The 20,966-nt window shown below is 32.9% G+C and overlaps 1 protein-coding gene across 1 annotated transcript; it reads left to right on the top strand.

The window, feature by feature from the left end:
• The first annotated feature begins 1,704 nt into the window (after nt 1-1,704).
• LOC131595720 (myosin-7-like) lies at nt 1,705-11,829 on the top strand. Its single transcript, XM_058868173.1, has 41 exons — nt 1,705-1,845; nt 1,962-2,105; nt 2,204-2,349; nt 2,524-2,680; nt 2,811-2,869; nt 2,968-3,277; nt 3,374-3,516; nt 3,601-3,747; nt 3,862-3,963; nt 4,305-4,362; nt 4,463-4,564; nt 4,665-4,702; nt 4,842-4,968; nt 5,059-5,229; nt 5,322-5,453; nt 5,544-5,653; nt 5,843-5,903; nt 6,061-6,238; nt 6,326-6,531; nt 6,735-6,854; nt 6,967-7,065; nt 7,186-7,386; nt 7,624-7,728; nt 7,823-7,927; nt 8,027-8,131; nt 8,230-8,334; nt 8,420-8,559; nt 8,655-8,757; nt 8,847-8,867; nt 8,990-9,049; nt 9,164-9,334; nt 9,455-9,589; nt 9,700-9,879; nt 9,967-10,065; nt 10,167-10,237; nt 10,333-10,432; nt 10,542-10,598; nt 10,715-10,771; nt 10,976-11,062; nt 11,155-11,237; nt 11,439-11,829. Exons 1-41 carry the CDS (start codon nt 1,705-1,707, stop codon nt 11,557-11,559), a joined length of 4,857 nt encoding a protein of 1,618 aa, XP_058724156.1. The 3' UTR covers nt 11,560-11,829.
• The last annotated feature ends 9,137 nt before the right edge of the window (nt 11,830-20,966 follow it).

Raw genomic sequence — 20,966 nt, 5'->3', positions numbered from 1 at the left:
CAAAACATAGTATTACCTCGATCATTTATAATTCTGAACCGAACAAATTTAATTTAGAAAATATATTACTTTGCTTACAATATAAAATTAAATTATTTAAAAAATGGTCATTTAAAACATTCAATTTAGGAAAATTTTAAAAAAATTGATTAATCGATGATTTTAATGTTTTTTTTTTTTACAAAATTCAATTTAATGGTGATCTATAAATGCTTGGTTATGTGAAATGTTAATAGATTAATTTTAAGTGAAGATCAATTAAAGAAAGAAGATAAATATTCTTTTGATATATCATTGTTATTGCAAACACAAGAATAAAAATAGGTCATAGTGTAGATGTAAGCACGTCAGAAAAGTTAGTTGAATCTCCGGTTTTTCCTTCATATATCTGTTAACGTGCCACCATTGAACCAATTGCACCAATACAATACAATATACAACTAATAAAAATTCACATTTTCTAAACCATTAAATTCTGCAAATAAAAAAAATTACATTTTTTTTTCTATCAAAAAAAAAATTCAGATTCATTTCACTGGTTAAAAAACAACCACACTGGTAGGATCATTCATGATGATGGAGGCTGGGTTTTTTTTATTGAAACAAAGGTGTAGATTTTAATTGTCCCCAACAATTAATTATTTTTTTTCTAGAAATTCATTCATCGTCATAGGATCATCAACAACAAGACAAGACAAGACAACACATGATGTTTTAAGATTTTCAATTCATAGGAAATGTTATTTGGTGATGATGAAGATTTTGGATGTAAACGACAGAAGGGTTTGCATGGAATGGTTTTAACAACGTTGTTCAGTGACACGTGAACATGAGCATGAACATGTCGGAAATAATAATGTATCATGTTATCATCATGTTGTAACACATTCATTGTTGTGGAACATACAGAGAAGAACAAGAAGATTTTTGTTGTGCTTTAGAAATAAACAAGGAGGGAAATAATTCAGGGGAGATAGTTGCAGAGGAGGGGTTTAATTAACATAAGGTTGGAAATTATTCTTCTTGTGTGATTGTGAAGCCTCTTCTGCAACGACATTTTCCCGCGCCGACGACTCGTATAGTTTTTACAGTTTTCTTCCAACAATTTTAGCAAGTTTTTTTAAGTGAAGAGATTGAGAAGTTGTTATCAGCAAGAAGTTATTACTCGTTGCGCGTTGTTTAAGCTTGGAGATTGATTGAGTAAAAAGAAAGAAAGGTTGGAGATTGAATAGTCCTAGTTGGTTGGTAGATTCTGTTGATGGAATTTCAGGTTTGAGCAGCTGATTTTGGTGCATAGTATTTCATTTAACAATGGTAATCATCTACTTTCTTTAATTATCTTCAATTAGGGTTTTTTACACAAAATATATTCAGCTTGAAACCATCTAAAATCAATTCGACGATAAATGTGTCTAAAATCCGTTTGAGAACTGGTCTGAAAATGTTATATTTCTAGTAGTAGAAAGTATACATGGTTACATCTGTAACAACGACACCTCTGAAAAAATGTGTGTCTATGTCGATACTTGTGATTACGTTTAATTTATTTATTTTTTCAAATTATTATCAGTGTCAGTGTCGTGTTTCTAGTGTCCGTGCTTCATAGATGGTTGCACTATTAGATAAGTTATTTTTAAGAATTAGAAAGTGTGAAAAAAGCACTTTAAACAAGTTTCTATTTAGAAGCACTAATTTTCTATTTGAATGTATGTACAGGCTGCTCAACTCACTTATTTTGTTGGATCTCATGTTTGGGTTGAGGACCCTGATGAAGCTTGGCTAGATGGAGAAATCCTCGAATCTAAAGATAATGAGATCACCATTAGCTTTGAATCGGGAACAAAGGTATGTGCTTATTTTCAATCTACGTGTCAGGATCGATGTTGTCTCCAGTATCCGTGTCTGTGTCAGTGCTTCATAGTTTATGTTGTTCAGATAAAAATTTATAATGTGTATTGCAGGTTGTTAGCAAATCAGCTAATATTTACCCGAAAGATCCTGAGTTTCCACCTAACGGTGTGGAAGATATGACAAGACTTGCATATCTGCATGAACCGGGAGTACTTCAAAATTTGCAAATTCGTTATACCCTCAATGATATATATGTAATAGATCACATCACATCACACTCGTGTTTTGTGCTTTCTGCATTGACACTTACAATCATTATGATAAACTTTTGGTGACGGTGTCTTGTATGCAGACATACACAGGAAACATATTGATAGCAGTGAACCCTTTTCAAAGGTTACCTCATTTGTATGCAACTAGTACAATGGCAAAGTATAAAGGCGCGGCTTTTGGTGAGCAGAGTCCACATCCTTTTGCAATTGCAGGTTATGCATATAGGTATCTTGTTGCTTTTTTTCCTGCATAAATGCTCTGAGTATTACTCAAGTTTTTCTTTATAATCCGTCTCTAATATGTAATAGCTTTGGTTAATATCCGAAAATCGTTACAAATGATACAACATTATGAATAAGATGCGAGAGCAGTAACTAAAAGAGATAAGTATATATGCAGGAAGATGATAAATGAAGAAAAAAGCCAAGCAATTTTGGTTAGTGGAGAAAGTGGAGCTGGTAAAACAGAAAGTACAAAGATGCTTATGCATTATCTTGCCTATTTGGGAGGGAGAGCAGCAACCGAGGGACGGTCTGTGGAGCAACAAGTTCTTGAGGTAAGAAACTGAATGTTACACGCCAAACACGCCCCTGACACTAACATGTAACCACGTGTGTCAGTGTCAGAGTCATGTAATCACGTGTGTCAGTGTCTCGTGTCTCTGCTAATCATATGCACTTATGCAGTCCAATCCTGTTTTAGAAGCATTTGGGAATGCAAAGACAGTTAGGAATAATAATTCAAGGTATTCATTTTGCACAAACTTTGCAATCTCTACAATAACCTTCTTTCTCTTGATTGTTATTTTAAAGACTGTCCTAAGCTTACATAGTATAATTTCAGTCGTTTTGGTAAGTTTGTGGAGATTCAGTTTGATCAAAAGGGGAGAATTTCAGGAGCTGCTATCAGAACTTATTTGCTAGAACGATCACGTGTTTGTCAAGTTTCTGATCCCGAGAGAAATTATCATTGCTTTTATATGCTTTGTGCTGCACCAAAAGAGGATGTTGAACGGTTCAAAGTGGGAAATCCAAGAACCTTTCATTATCTTAATCAATCAAATTGCTATGAACTGGATACATTGGATGACTCAAAGGAGTACCTTGATACTAGGAGAGCCATGGAAGTTGTTGGAATTAGCGCTGATGAAACAGTACGTTAAAATTCTCTATTGAATAGTTCTTCCATTATTTTTTGTACTTTTTTCATTCTTACGATAACTTTTCATATGATATCCCTCTCTTATCAGGATGCTATATTTCGAATAGTAGCTGCTGTACTTCATTTAGGAAACATTGAATTTGTTAAGGCAATGGATGAAGGGATGGATTCCTCTAAGCCTAAAGATGAAAAATCTTATTTCCACCTAAAAACCGCAGCAGAGCTTTTGATGTAAGTGAATTTACGCTTGAAGTTTTACGTTCAACTTGCTTTTAACGAAAATCAATTTCACTGATGTGGAACGCGTTATGGTAGGTGCGATGAAAAGTCCCTTGAAGACTCTTTTTGCAAACGCCTTATGGTGACTCGTGGTGAGGCTATAACAAAGTGCCTTGATCCAAATTCTGCAGCTCTCAGTCGAGATGCATTGGCTAAAATTGTTTATTCAAGGCTTTTTGACTGGTAATTCGTGTCAAGTTTATGAAAAAAGTAAATTAGTTAATACATTGTTATGAAACCTCGTTTCGATGTGCATTGGCTAATGTATTCGATTGATGAAAACAACCGTTGATTCAGGATTGTGGACAAGATTAACAACTCTATTGGACAAGATCCAACTTCGAAGAACTTAATTGGAGTTCTAGATATATACGGATTCGAGAGTTTCAAGACAAACAGGTTCTTAACCACCCTCGTGCCTAGTTTTATATGAAATTTATCGAAAGTTTTGATAGGTAGATTCTTAATGTATTTTCTTGGATTGGTTTTCTTTTGTGATTGATTACATTACTATAAGTAAACTGGATCGTAGCATTTAAACACAAATTGTAAACCTTTAAACTCTAAGCCTAAATAATAGTGAAGTACTACAACCGCTCTGTAGTCGGAGACGTATGCACATTTGGCCAATCTCTGTGATCGAATTTCTTGAGTTCTCTATTTATGTTTTTCGTATCTATTTACTTTTGAACCACGGTTATTGTTCGAACAGTAACTAACTTTACATCAACCCTGTTCAGCTTCGAGCAATTTTGTATCAATTTGACAAATGAGAAGTTACAGCAACATTTCAACCAGGTTTGATTTTTGTGCTATCTCCATCTTTGTTGGATATCATTATCTGGTAAAAAAATTCTATGGACTCAATTAACTAACACTCCATTATTTCATTATGCAGCATGTTTTCAAAATGGAGCAAGAGGAATATACAAAGGAAGAAATTGATTGGAGTTATATAGAGTTCGTCGATAATCAAGACGTTCTTGATCTTATTGAGAAGGTGCAACTCACCCTTCCATGCATTTTGTCAGTTCAGGAAAGTTCTATCAGTTTGTCATCTCATTCTTATATTTCTAATTGATATTTGTTTATAACTCCAGAAACCCGGCGGTGTTATTGCTCTTCTAGATGAGGCTTGGTATGTATTAAATGATAATGGTTTGTTTATGTCATTTTACATCAAGTAGAGTGACGTCAGCGCATACATATATATACTTTGAACGATAACTTTGTTTTATAGTCATTCTTTTATATATTGTCTTGCTTATTCTTTGTAGTATGTTTCCAAGATCAACGCATGAAACATTTGCTGAAAAGCTATATCAAACACTTAAGGACAATAAGCGATTCAGCAAACCAAAGTTGTCGCGAACTGACTTCACCATCAATCACTATGCTGGTGATGTGAGTAAAATACATTTTGGTCTATGCAGTTCTATCAACCATAAAACATGAAGTTAAAAGCTTAGTATATACGTCGATTTTCAATTTCAGGTCACTTATCAAACTGATCTTTTCCTTGATAAAAACAAAGACTATGTTGTTCCGGAACACGCTGCGCTGCTCTGTGCTTCCAAGTGCTCCTTTGTTTCAGGACTTTTCCCGCCTTTACACGAGGAAACTACTAAATCAACAAAGTTTTCTTCTATAGCCACTCAGTTTAAGGTCTGTTTTCTTTAAACATGCATATGCTTGCAAATTATAAGTCTTTTATAAAACTACTGATCATTGTTATTCTTATTTCTTATGGAATGAAGCAACAACTGCAATCTTTGCTTGAAACGTTGAACGCGACTGAGCCACACTACATTCGTTGCGTAAAGCCAAATAATCTTCTTAAGCCAGGGATATTTGAGAACAACGATGTGTTACAGCAGCTTCGATGTGGAGTGAGTTCAATGCCATATTGGCCTTGTTCTTTATTATGACATGAATATTTTTGTTTCGAGTTACTTAAACTTTGTGGATACCTTTTACAGGGAGTAATGGAGGCAATTAGGATTAGTTGTGCTGGATATCCAACTAGAAAGAACTTCGATGAATTTGTTCAGCGGTTTAGTATTTTGGAACCTAAGGTTCTAAAATCGTGGTATTTACATCTCCTTTCTGTGTTTCCTTTTTCTAGTCTTACAGATGAATGTGATTGTACTGAACATAATGAACCACCTATTTGAATTGTGTTAACCACCTAGATTATTGTCGCAAAATTTGTCCGATTTTAATTGTTCAAATAATACAACTATGTATGAAATATTTAATAATAAACATGTATCTGCAGCCCTGATGAGATGACTGCGTGCAAGAGGCTTCTAGACAAAGCAAACCTTCAAGATTATCAAGTACTAATTCTTCCCATACTGGAATATAAGTTAATGTCAGTTATAGCATTTTGCTAGATGGTTACATTAAATCACAGATGATGGTGATAAGAAATTTCGAACACATTATGTATGATAATATGGATTGGAATAAATTGCTGTTTGGGTTTCTTTGCAGATAGGAAAGACAAAAGTTTTTCTGAGAGCGGGTCAAATGGCAGAACTAGATGCATGTCGTGCGGAGGTCCTAGGAAGATCCGCAATCGTTATTCAGAAAAAAGGTCGCACATATATTTGTCAAAAACAGTACAATTTATTGCGATTCTCTGCCATAGAACTACAAAGGGCTATTAAAGGTATCAATTATTTGAATCCTTCAAAAATGTATATATTTGTTTAATACCATGTATAAATAATTTACGTATCGTATTAACTTAACATAGGACAACTTGCAAGACGTCGGTATGAATGCTTGAGAAGGGATGCCGCATCTTTGATAATTCAGAAACAAATCCGCATGTATCTTTCGAGAAGTGCTTATAAAACTAAATATTCCAAAGCTGTATGTATTCAAACTGGCATGCGAGGAATGGCTGCTAGAAATGAACTTCGATTCAGGAAGCGGACACACGCTGCAACTGTTATTCAGGTAGGAGTTAGCCTATTTCAAAATTCACTCTCTTTACTAACTAGATGTCTCAACTGAAATTCAAGGTTTCTTTACCCTTGCTTTCAATGTAATAAGCTTCATTATTTTATAAATCCGTCGTATATTCATATTATATGATATTTGATGAATTGTTATACATAAAGTATGTTTAAATTAATGTGTGTTTTTTTTTTCAATCTTAGGGTTACTACAGATGTTATTTAGCTCATACTTATTTCAAAAGGCTAAAGAAAGCAACAATTGCAGTGCAGTGCTCCTGGAGGAGAACAAGAGCACGAAGAGAACTTCGAAAGCTTAAAATGGTGTTATTTTTTTTTCCTATAATATGTAGTTCTATATGTTTCTTAAATGTGAATTTTATCATCTTCAAAAACAAAAAATTCATTGAAAATTTTAAATTTTAAATGCCTGTAGGCGGCTAAGGAATCCAAGGCCCTAGAAGCCGCGAAACTTAATCTAGAAAAGCAAGTTGAGGAACTATCAGAGATTCTAGAGACGGAGAAGAGAATGAGGGTAATTTATTTATTCATCGTAAATGAAAATGCTAAATTATGAAATTAAGTTCCTCATGTATTGTTTGGATATTATTATTTTACTGACATTCTAACTGTTTTGGTTCATTATGATATTGAGGAAGCCAAGACACAGGAAAATGAAAAATTACAATGTGCTTTGGAAGAGATGGAGATTCGGTTCAAAGAAACTAAAGCGGAGCTCACTCAGGAACTCGAGGCTGCAAAGAAAGTAGCTGAGCAAACTCCTACTATTCTGGAAAATAATGCTGCTGATAATGAATTGATCAATAAGCTTACTGCGGAAAATGAAGAACTCAAGGTAACCAATAGTCAGCAATCTGACACATTCATGCAGTCAACACATTGATGGGAGTTGGGTTGAGATCAGACAGTTAGAGTTCGATAAAAAAATAGAACTTTAAATATGGACTGTTCAATCTTGGTCCAATGGCCCTCGATATGCTGAATGTGTGAATGCATCGGCCTTGACTACATGCATTCCAAATCCACCTGTGTCATAGTTTTCAAAATTATTGGAACTTTTCGTGCTTTGCAGGAGCTTGTTAACTCATTGGAAAAGAAAACTAAACACGAGCTTTCTGATAATGTTACCGACAATGAACTCGTGAATAAGCTTACTACAGAAAATGAACAACTCAAGGTAAGCTTTATAAAGTGTTTAGAAAGTTTGTCATTTATGCATACCGAGATGTGTCATAGAATCCGAAATAATTGTATTTTTTGGTGCTTTACAGGAGCTAGTTAATTCATTGGAAAAGAAAACTAAACAGCAGATTCCTGCTAATTTTACAGAAAATGAAGTGATTAATAAGCTTACTACAGAAAATGAACAACTCCAGGTAAGCATTATATAGAAAGTGTTTGGAAAGTTTATCATTTATGCATACCGAGATGTGTCATAGTATCCGAAATAATCGTATTTTTTGGGTACTTTACAGGAGCTAGTTAATTCATTGGAAAAGAAAACTAAACAGGAGATTCCTTCTAATTTTACTGAAAATGAAGTGATTAATAAGCTTACTACAGAAAATGAACAGCTCAAAGTAAGCATTATCTAGAAAGTGGTTGGGAGATTTATCATTTATGCGTATCGATATTTGTCATAGTATCCGAAATAATTGTATTTTTTGGTTCTTTACAGGAGCTGGTTAGTTCATTGGAAAAGAAAACTAAAGAGGAGTTTCCTGCTAGTTTTACCGACAATGAAGTGATTAATAAGCTTAGAGAAGAAAAGGAACATTTCAAGGTATAAATTTTGTCAAGTGTTCGAAATTTATTTTTCTCGGTTTGTCCTAATATCCATAACTGTTTTTACTTCTCATACTTCGCAGGACCAAGTTAGTTCATTGGAAAAGAAAATTGATGAGACAGAAAAGAGATATGAAGAAAGTAGCACGATTAGTCAGGAGCGGATGAATCAAATTATAGAAACAGAATCAAAGATGATTGAGCTAAAGACGAATATGCAAAGGTATTAGAACAACTTTTGTGTCTTCTATTGCTAGATTGAATTAAATGCGTATTGTGTTTTATTTTATTTGATATGTTTACATTATTGCATACCAGGCTTGAAGAAAAACTTTCTGATATGGAAACCGAGAATCAAATTTTCCGGAAGCAAGCGCTGTTGACCTCATCGTCCAAGAGAATTACACCTGCAACAATTCCGGTAAATACAAAAACATTGTTTATTAAGTAAGAATGTTGGTACTCTTAATTGGAGATTTATATTAACTTACTTCTCTCTTATCATTACAGCCTTTGGAAAACGGTCATCCGGTAATAAATTGTTTTTCGAATTGAATCCCTTTGACTTTCCTTGTAATCTATATCAAGAGAACAAAAAAAGTTTTCTTCGTATACTTTTGTCATGGTTTTGAAGAAAAGTATATTTTCTATAGATTGCAGTAAAAACACTTGGTTCAGAAGCTGTGAGGAGATCTCATATGGAGAGACATCAAGTAAACTCTAGCAAACCAATTTTTGATTTTTAACATATTGATTTAAGTGACATTGTTATATAGTTTCAAAGCATTTAACCGAATTATCATTTTTATTGCTTTGTTTGAATGTAGGAGAGTATAGATGCTCTTTTCAAGTGTGTGATAAAAGATCTCGGGTTCTCTGAAGGGAAACCTGTTGCGGCATTTACCCTTTATAATTGTTTGCTACATTGGAAATCTTTTGAAGCAGATAAGACAAGTATATTTGATCGTCTTATTCAGCTGATCGGTTCTGCAATAGAGGTAACTTCTTGTTCACTCAAATGACTTTTATTTTCTTAAATTTTCTATTTTTGTATCATTACATTATCTATGCTCACTTTCATAAGGTCTGACATGATATTACATGCGACGTTTTTACAGGATCAGGATAATAACAATTGTATGGCGTATTGGCTGTCCAATACATCTGCTTTGTTTTTTCACCTTCAACGATGTTTAAGAGCGCCAGCACGAAAACCACCCACTCCAACAGGGTTTTTTGGGAGGATGACTCAGGTGCTAAGTTTAATTATACCTATCTAATTTATGCCTCATATTGTAATCAGTGATAATAATTACATATAATAACATTAAACTCAAATACGAAATACAATGATGTTTCTCAGGGTTTCCGCTCATCAAATAGTCTTTCGAGTAGTTCGTTTGATGTAGAACATCAAGTTGAAGCAAAGTATCCAGCTTTGCTTTTCAAGCAACAGCTTGCAGCTTATGTGGAAAAGATATACGGAATCGTTCGAGAAAATATGAAGAAAGAATTGTCCCCTCTACTTTCTACTTGCATAGAGGTATGCTGGTTACATTTTCATATGTCTGATAGCAGTGTGCAGCAACATATATGCTTATTCAACTTACATGTTATTTTCTTACTTCAGGAGCACAGAACACGAAACGACAACAGCCAACCAGCCGGTTCATGGCTCAACATTATTGAATGCCTTAATAAATTTCTCAAGATTCTAAAAGAAAATTATGTATGTAAAGGTTTGATAGTGCAGTGAATTACTTGCATCATTTATGTTTTGAGTCCTTCGTTATAAGGTTGAGCCAACTGTTTTTTCGTGCTTTATCTCAGGTGCCTCCCATTCTAGTTCAAAAGGTATTTAATCAGACTTTTCAATATATCAACGCAGAGATATTTAACAGGTAAGTGTTTTGTTTCATTCGGCCCAATTTATCAGAAAATACTAATGGTTAAATATGTTTTAGTCTCTAATGATCTCGAATGTTTTGTCCTCTAGCCTTCTATTGCATAAAGAATGCTGCACATTCAACAATGGGGAGTATATAAAATCAGGGTTAGCTGAACTAGAATTATGGTGTATTGAAGTAACGGAAGAGGTATAGACTATCTTCACACTTTTCTAACTCGCATAGCTGCATTGAAATCATATGTATTGTGTGAACAATGATTCAATTTTTATTTAGCAACTAACGGTTTCTGTTGCAGTATGCTGGCTCGTCTTTGGATGAACTCAACCATTCAAAACAAGCAGTTAGATTCTTGGTATGCCTATCACTTCTGCGGCAAACTCTTTCTTTATAATGAAATACAATAATTTTCCTAAACCCTTGAGCCCGCGTTTCTCTCCTGTCTTAATTTCGTTGTAATTGTTTCTCCAGGTTGCTCAAGAGAAGGATGAAATATCCTATGACGATCTTACAAACGACATCTGCCCGGTAAGTGTTTCCCTCTAATACGAACAAATGTTATATAACAAGTGTAAGATAAAGTGTCGAACAAAGACTCGCAACGTGAATACATAAACATGCTTATAGTATCCACTAGGTAGGATCGGTGACATAGGTAGGACACTATTGGACTGTATAATATGTAACACGTTGGTTTAATGTTTCTCTAACATCTACGTATGCTGAATTCAGGTCTTGAGTTCTCAACAGCTTTATAGACTATGTACACTATCCTCGGATGAAAATGAAAACGAGAACACCAAAAGTGTATCAACAGATGTAAGTTGTACAATATGATAAAAGTAAAATGAAATTCCTTTTTTCTCTGAATATATTTTGCTAATAGTAATTACTACTATATACTTGTGCAGGTAACTACTAGATTAAAGCTGCTAATGACAGATGATGATGTAGGTGATGATGACAAATCCTTCTTGTTGGAAGACAATTCAAGGTAAACATCATGTAACACACTATACACTTTATTTTAAGGAAATTGCTACTATGAAAGGTGTCGCGTATGGTCTACAATGGACCGATTCTTTGAAATTGTTTAAAACATTTACTACGCCCGACGTCTCCACCTTTAAGTAGAAATTTAGAGTCTTTGACGTCTTTACGCCGAGACACTGATCAGATCGTTTTGAAACTGCAGTCTTCCTATTATTGTTGAAGAGGTTTCTCATTCGCAAAAAGACAAGACAATTCCAAAAGTAACTCCTCCTGCAGAACTACTCGAGAGTGCAGCATTCCAATTTTTACATGATTATAGTTAATCCTCAATGCAGCTCTGATTAATCACCATGTTGTAAATCCATCCACTCCTTTTTTTTTTCTTCATTTTTTCAGTGGCATCCATATTTGTATTGGTTATATAGTAGCAAAGGGCAGGGTAGTTTCCTATTTCTTGTTAACATTTTCTTTTGACATTTTTCATTAGATTATCTTATATGGATGTTCACTTGAGGCACAAATCTTTGTATTAGTGAGAGAAGAAAAGTAACATTTGTAAAATGATAGAAGTTGATTCCATAGATTGTTGTTGAAAGAGACATATTAAAATTGGTCATTCATGAAAGGACATCATCCTTTGTAATATTGATACAATACACTACCTAATAACCTAATATAATCCAATCAAAACTAACAAAATTTATTGACTTTTTGAATAAACCTAATTTCACATCTAACGACTAGGTTTTTTTCATTTATTTGTTATGAATTTTGATTTTGACCTAATAACATTTCTAACAACTTAGTTTTTCATTAATATGTTAAACAATTTGTATTTGATCTAAAATACCCTTCTAAGTTCTAACAACTTACATGATGCTATATGTATTTTCTATGCACAAGATATCAAAAATTCAATATTCTTAAAGATTCAATAGTGTAATACTTCCAACCTTTAATCTCTTCTCGAAGATGTTTAAGATTCTGCTCTATACTAATATGCGTCTTCCACGTAGCTTGTATCATATTATAATAGGACTCATCAAGGATTCATGCACTTTCAAATTTAAATTGTTGCCGTGCCACAAGATGGGAACCGCAGCCAAGGCAATTAAAATAGGGCGATGATCAGAAAAATTCATCCTAGTCAAAACTTTGACATATGCTTCTGGAAATTCTAGTCTCCATATCTCATCGTTCAAAGCTCTGTCAAACTTCTCATAAATACGTTGTCCACCATGATAAATAGGTTTTCTCCAAGTGAACTTTGGCCATTGTACCGAGGTCTAGCAGAATGCAGTCGTTTATTCTTCCTATGAATATATTGTACCTCCCAATAGAGACTGAAGTTGCACCTTTCTTATCAATGACAATAGTATTATCATTAAAGTCTACGACCATTAACCAAGGATCATTCATATTCTCATCAATGGCTAGCATATCATCTCATAACAGTATTTTATTCTCTTCATTCGGACGGGTATATATTTAGGGATGATAATGGGTAGGGTTTTGGCAGAGTACTATAGTATCTGTCTCCAAACCCGTGATTTTGAATAAATCCAGTACCTAAGCTCATATCCACGTGGGCACCAATGTTCCTACGTGTACATGTTTCTTCTAGGTATCTCAATACCTGTCCCCGTGCCCGTTTATCCGTGTTTGTGGTAAAATTCACTGGCGGTTCTATGGCCCAGCCAGCCCGGGCATGCGCCCGGGCTCAATCCCTATGTTCTTTGTACTCTTCCTAATTTAATGACCAATTTTTAAATAAAATCAGGGGCAAAATTAATAAAAATAAAGTGTAAAAATTAAAACAGATAAATAACTAATGGTCCAGACCCAACCCAATTAATTATTTATGAATCAAAACAGAAATTAAAAAAAAAAAACTCCCTTAAAACTAAATAAGGATTATAACAGAGGTTCTTGCTAACGAGTGTCCTCAGGGCTCTCGTTAAGATACTCAATAATTTTTTTTTTTATAAAAGTTAATATTTTAATTTCTAATACATTTTTAATGGATTAAATACACACATTTAAAAAAAACTTACTATTTTAATTACCGCACCAGTTAACATTTCCTTAATATATAACACTTGTCTTATATATTCCTACGTCAGTATTATTTTTTATTATTAGTCATGACTATCATAAAAATAAACATATATGAAAATTCTATAACATGAATGTATTGCTTCGTTAAAACATATATAAAAAAAGCCCAAAAATATTTAATGCATATACTTAAATCAAAATAAATAAAAGCAAAAACAAGTCCCTTTTAGTTTATTAGAATTAATTTATTTAGTCTTTTGTCTAATTTACTTAATTTATTCTAGTGTTAAAAAATATTTTAAAAAACACAAAAAATATTTTCTTTTATTATTATTAGATTATTTATTTTATTAAAAAAATAGAAAACATGTAATTTTATTTGATTAGGTTTTTATTATTCAATAAATTTTTTATTTAATTTTGTTTTGCTATTGTTTGTTTCTTTTTTTTAATTACTTAATTTCTAATAATTTATATCCCCTATATAAATTAATTAATAGAACAGTCTAATAAGGATATGAGGTTTGTAAGCTCCTCCTAAGTTAAACAGTCCATTAAGATAAGGTTTGTAAGCTCTCCTCAAGTTCTTTCTTAGTTAAGTTTATTATTAAATTTAAGACAATTAAATTCATTCATAAATTAAATAACTCAGAACCTTCTGAGAGTTCATGTTCACATGCATTCCAACTGCATCAGTCTCTCCTTAAGTAATCTATTAGTCTACAAATTTATTGAGTTGACTTTGATATTACCGGTGTCGACAACATCCATTGAAAGAGTTTTCTCAGCAATGAGGATTATCAAGTCTAATTTGCTCAACAAGATCAACAATTTGTGGTATCCATTGAAAGAGTTTTCTCAGCAATGAGGATTATCAAGTCTAATTTGCTCAACAAGATCAACAATTTATGGTTCAATGACTTGATGATATGTTACATCGAGCGGGAGATATTCAAGTCAATTAAAGATGTTGATATTATTCGAACATTCACCGCAAAGAGGTCTTAGAGAGGGCACTTACCTCCTATTTTTATTTAGTACAATATTCGCATGTTAGGTTTCATCTCTCTTATGTAGCACACTTTATGACTATTTATATATTATGTCACATGTAATTTGCTGTTAAATTTTTTGCCCAGGCTATCTAAAATTCCTGGCTCCGCCACTGGTAAAATTAAATCGATTAATTATAAAATATCATATAATTTTAAATTTTTAACAATATTAAAAAAAATATAGATATTATTGTTAAGTTCAAAAATAAATAAACATTTTTATTAAAATGTTTATTAGCAATATATTTTTTTTAAATTGATGAACATGCATTTTTATAACATAATATAAATGATATTATATAAATATGTAGTGCGGGTATGAGGCGTGATGCGTAGTAAGATACTTGTGTCCGCACTCATACCCGCACTACATATTTATATAATATTATTTATATTATTTTATAAAAATGCATATTTATCAATTTAAAAATAATATTTTTATTAAACTATTATACATTTTAATAAAGGTGTTTATTTATTTCTTAAACTATTACTTATTTTAATGGGTAATTACACGTGTCCGTACTCGTATCCATTTTGTGGGTTTTTACCTTATCCATTGTGGTCATTTTTTACGGGTACCCATAAGGTATGAGCTAAATTGTCACCCCTATATATATATTTACAGTTCTTTGTGATTTGATCCTTTGGATTGACTGCATTTTATAAAACAATAACATGGAGAAGTGTTCAAGTTGATCTAACTATCTTAAGCTGTATGGAACTGCATATATAAGAGACACATTTTGGACACGATATCTACGCATGTAGTACGACATCTGTCCCTTTGTTCAACAGGCCATACTGCTGTATTTTGGAGTATGTTTTGTCGAAGATTTGTTAAAGATTTTATTGTTATTCATTTAACAATATGATTAAGTGATTTGTTTGACAGCTGGATGAAGATTAATTAAGATTTAAATTTGAACTTAAAATTGAAACAAACCATCTATTGTTGGATATACTTAAGGAACTAATAATATCCAACAGATTCTGCACCAATTCTTGACGAAATCAAATCAAATACCCTTGAAGGAAAGTCTAGGAGAATTATGCTATATAAGGAGCTCTTTCCTAACTTTGGAGACACAGATCATAAATTGAAAATCTATAGAGTTTAGGGTTCAAAAGAGTCTTTATTTTGTGTACACCACTATGTTTTCAGTAACTTGGCATACTAAGTTTCTTTAGTTGAGTTGTAATATTCAACATCACCCATAGTTGTGATTGAGGTTGATCACTAGGGTTTAGTGATTGTAAGTTCAAATACTTAGGTTAGTATTTGAGAGAAATTAATATGAGTTTCCATATTTAGGGGGAAACCTAAGTAGAAAATTATTGGGTACTGTTAGGAAATGCATAAGACAACATATGGTTTGTTGTTGCTTTTAAGACTGACTGTATTAAGCTACTAATAGTGAGTTTCCTTTCTTGGGGTTGAAGCAAACACTCTAGACGTAGGTGGATGTTTCGTCGAATTGAGTTACCAATTAATTGTGTTATTTAGTACTTTCTTGCTTCATCGTCTTATACAAGTTAATTACGGTGATTCTGGTTTAACTTATCAAACCAGTTTCTAGGACATCGCGTGCAACATCTATCTCTTGAGGAACATAGTTTTATTTGGCATAAAAGCATACACCCTAGCTTGTTGGGTGAGCTCCAGGGAAGATTTGGAAGATTGGACTTGCATTAAAGATGAAGGTTCTAACATTATGATTGTGCATCTCTTGATGTTGATTCTGGTGACTTTGTTCATGTTCTGGTTGTGTATGTTCTAACATACTAATCTTGCATGATTGACCTTTTACACGCTATCTTCTATGTATGTTGTGTGAAGGTAAACTTGGTGATTATTTACAACTGACTGGTCAGGAAGTACTAATGTTATGCTCCATGTTGGAGCATCAAGTAAGATATTTGTCCCTCGTCTCTATGTAAATAGATTTAAGTGTTAGTATACTTGTGTTTGTAGATTTTACACATCCTAAGTATTAACTACTAACTATTTGTGTTATGGATGTCTAAGTTGTGAATGATTGCATGCTAATGATTGTTAGTTAGTAGGATTGTATGCTATTAACTATGTGCTAACTAAATTCATGTATAACTAAGTATGTGAATGATTGCATGAGTGACTATCTATTTGGTTTAGAGTGACTAAATGGATTATGTGTAAGCATTTGATCTTGATGCTACTGACATTTGTTGCTGCTGCTACTGGTACTTAACTTTAATATATGGAAGAATGTTGTTGTTATTGATTGGATGCTCTTATGAACTATAGTGAATCTACTTATTGTCACTTGTTTTGATCCGAACAATGTGATACATCTTGAAGAGTTGAACAAAGTGTTATATCTTGAAGAGTTGTTTTGCCATAATTTTCCAAAGGGGGGAGATTGAAGTTCTTTGTGAATTGGTCCTTTGGATTGGTTGCATTTTGCTAAACAACAACATGGAGAAGTGTTCAAAGTGTTAAAGTTTATATAGCTTTCTTAAGTTGTATGGAACTGCATAAGGGACACATGCTGGACACGATGTCTCAACATGTGGTACGACATCTGGGCCTTTGCTCAATAGGTCATACTCTTTCATTTTAAAGTATGTTGTGTAGAGGATTTGTTAAAGATTATATTGTCATTGATTTAACAATATGATTATATGATTTGTTTGACAACTGGATGAAGATTAATTTAGATTTAAATGGAGATTTAAATTTAAATTGAAACAAATCATATCTTGTTTGAGAGATTTAAGGAATAAATAATATTCAACAGATTCTGCGTCAATTTTAGACAAAATCAAATCAAATATCCATGAAGAAAAACCCAAAATAAATATGCTATATAATGAGCTATTTCCCAGCTTTGGAGACATGGATCATACATTGAAGATCTATAGAGTTTTAGGTTTAAAAGAGTCATTGTTTTACATACACCACTATGTTTCGGTAATTTGGAATAATAGGGTTGTCTAGCTGAGTTGTAAGATTCATCATCACTCATAGTTGTGATTGAGGTTGATCACTAGGGTTTAGTAATTGTAAGTCCAAACACTTGGGTTAGTTAATGAGAGAAAGTGATAGCAGTTCTCATATTTAGGGGAAGACCTAAATAGAAAGTCATTGGATAATGTTATGAAATGCATAGGATAACATAGGATATATTGTTGCTTGTAAGACTGATTGGGCTAAGCTACTAATAGTGAATTTCCTTTCTTGGATTAGAAACTAACCATCTAGACATAGGTGCAGGTTGTATCGAACTGGGTTACCAATTAGTTATGATATTAATTTCTTTTATGCTTCATCATCCTGTACATGTTAATTATGGTAATTCCGGTATAACTTATCGAACTAGTTGCTAGGACATCACATGCAACATATGTCTCCTAAGGAACATAATTTCAATATTGTAATAAAAAACCACTTTCTACCTTGCGGATAGTGAACACACAAATGTATAAGCTGAGGTTTCTTATAAGATAGTTGTAGCTTAACAAAATTTTCTCCTTCACCCAAGCAACAACAATATCTTGCATATCCTTGGTTGTTTATAGCAAGAAAACCATCATAACCCAACAATTAGAAAGTTATGTCCAACTTGCTAGGATCACACTATGTCTCAACAATAACAAGCATAACTAGTTTATGCATTATCACATATTGTTTACAATAAAGGAAAAAACCTGATTGGTTGCACCTCTACAATTCTACACAAAAGTTTTATTTCTTGTACTCATTATAAGAAAGTTTTCTAGCAGGAGTAAACCACAACTCCAACCACTTATTAGTTGTCCTTAGGTGTCTTTGGCACCCCTATCCATATATGCTTCATAGGATGCATTTGGTCAATGATCCATAATATCCATAAATTCTTCATTCTTCGTACTAATCTCCACATCTTTATTGGTCGCACTGACGATGATATTAGCAACAAGAGGTGTATCTATAAAATTTGGAGGTCTAGGAGTATTTTGTGGAGTAACCTTCATACGACCCACAGAGTGAGAGCCCACAAGAGTCGCCTTATACTTATTGCTTTCTATACCCTTTATACTTGAATGATAACGCAAACCATTTTCCATGCTCTCATTCTCCTCACATCTAACCTTCTCATTATTGAGCCTTTGGAAATGGGCATCAATAATTTTGTCCACACTTTTTAATTTCATTTTTTCCACCATAATTTTCACCCCTTTTTACTAATTGCACATGATTTTCCTTTAAATGAGTTTGTTCAACGTGTAGCCAGTTTACTCCATTGATTGGTTTTTCCTAATACTTTGTCCTTTTGAATTAACCGTTACAAAACTCACTTTTTCACCTTTAATACCTTGCGTCATTTTTTGCATGGGCATATATATTGCTATCACTATTCATAATCAAATCGGTTCCCCTCATTTAAATGTCATTTCCTTATTTTTTTTATCTCCTTTATTAATAGCCGAGTTTATATTAAATTATAGAATTTCCTCGATTAAGAAAACAAATCTCGGCCCTTTTAATGCCATATATTCATTAATTTGAGTCGATCCTATGTTCCTTTGCCCGTCAGCCACCATATGACCTTACATTGGTTCTAAACAACCTTCAAGGGCCATCGATCTCACCATCAGCCAGCCTTCCTCACGCCATCCCTCATAATACCCCTTGTTCATGATTCATTAACATTTCGCCATTTCTTAACTCTTGGAGTTTAGTTTTATTGGGACAACCTTCTTTATAATGACCAAACTTTCCGCAAGTTATACACATCAAATGCAATCCTTCATTCTCAGTATTATACTTTGTCCATTTTATGGTATACATTGCTAGGAATGGCTTCGTGAGGTTAACTACAACACATAACCTAACATATTTCCCACACTCATATTGTAGCCTGTTTTAATCGATTTTCATTGATCTTCCAACGCGATTACCAATGAAAATAACATATTTTTATCATAGTTCTCTATTGGGAATCCTGATGAATTCAAATAACATTCTCAATTGTACTGTTGGTCGGATGGAAAGTTGGACTCTATTTCTTAATTATTATATAGTGATCGTAGATGAATCAAGGGTCATTCGAAAGTGTCACATTCTTATCATCTTCATGCGTAAAAGCTACAAGATAACAATTATTACTCAAGTCAATAATATTGATCACACATTTCCAGACCTAGATCTATGGATGATGAATTCACTTTTCTTCTAATTTATAGAAAAGAAAGAACATGTAATTGTAATCCCCTATCTAACACTCCTCCATCTTCATACCTTCTATATACTCGTTATCCCCTTCATCAATATCTTGCTTTTGGAAGTCAGACTCTCCCACCATCCTTTCATTCTGCCCCCGTAACCATATCCTTATATAATTTTCCACTTTCAGTCTCCTTTACTTACATATCAATCACCTCAACATATTTTTCAGTTGAGATGTGGCCTCTAAGAAAGCTTGGTTGCCTCCTTTGATCTTCTTAGCACTTCACTCTTAAAGTTTTTGTTCATCTTTCGGCTTCCCATTGATCATAATCATTGGTTCAACAGTCAACATCATGTCTTCAACTTTCAAACTCTATCTAGTGTCTTCCAATTCCAATAGTATTTCTTTTTTATACTAATTTGTTATAAATTTAGAAAACATTAATTATCATTATGACTCTTTTATGCAAAGAAAACATGACTTGAAAGAAACTATTAAACTAAATTTTTTTCTTAGACATGAAAATTTAACGTGTCCCTATGCAAAGAAAACATGACTTGAAAGAAACTACTAAACTAAGTTTTTCCATAGACGAGAAAATTTAACCCATCCCCATATGAAGAAAACATGATTTTAAATAAACTACTAAATTAATTTTCTTCATAGACTTGGAAATTAATTAATGCGTCTATATGCAAAGAAAACATGATTTGAAAGAAAACTACTAAACTAAGTTTCTTTATAGAAATGAAAATATAACACGTCCTTATGCAAAGAAAACATAATTAGAAAGAAACTACTAAACTAAGTTTCTCCACGTGGAATTATAAGTTATAACGCGTCACAAAGAAAACGTGATTTTAAAGAAACTACTAAATTGAGTTTTCCCTAGGCATGCAAATTTGACGCGTCCATATGCAAATAAAATTTGACTTAAAAGAAATTACTAAATTAAATTTTTGTGCAAACATGAAAATTTAACGCCGTTCTTATTAAAAAAAAAATTGTAAGTAACTGCTAAACTAAATTTCTCCGTAAACATGAAAATGTGAAAATTTAACCCAGTTTTAAGCACACTTGAATCCAATTTTAAGCACACTTGAATCCAATTTTAAGCACACTTGAATACAAAACATATGCTCAATCATTTTACTATCCGAATGGTTAGAGATTTAATAAGACCCTGGCCTAGAAGCAACATAATAGATAAATGAAGTAAAGGAAGAAAGATAGTTATAAAAAAAAGAATTCTTTGAAAAGATGTCTTCTAGTAAAAAGTGGTGTGCCAATAGCAACTCCCTTCCAACATCACCATCACATGCAACGCAACGCAACGCAACGCAACGCAACAAAGAAAAAGGTATGAAAGAAACAAAGAGAAGTTGAAAAAACAAACGATTCACAAAATATATAAAAATACGAATA

This window comes from Vicia villosa, linkage group LG4, assembly GCF_029867415.1.
Source record: "Vicia villosa cultivar HV-30 ecotype Madison, WI linkage group LG4, Vvil1.0, whole genome shotgun sequence".
Lineage (NCBI taxonomy): Eukaryota > Viridiplantae > Streptophyta > Magnoliopsida > Fabales > Fabaceae > Vicia > Vicia villosa.
This window is presented reverse-complemented; position numbering and strand designations above follow the sequence as displayed.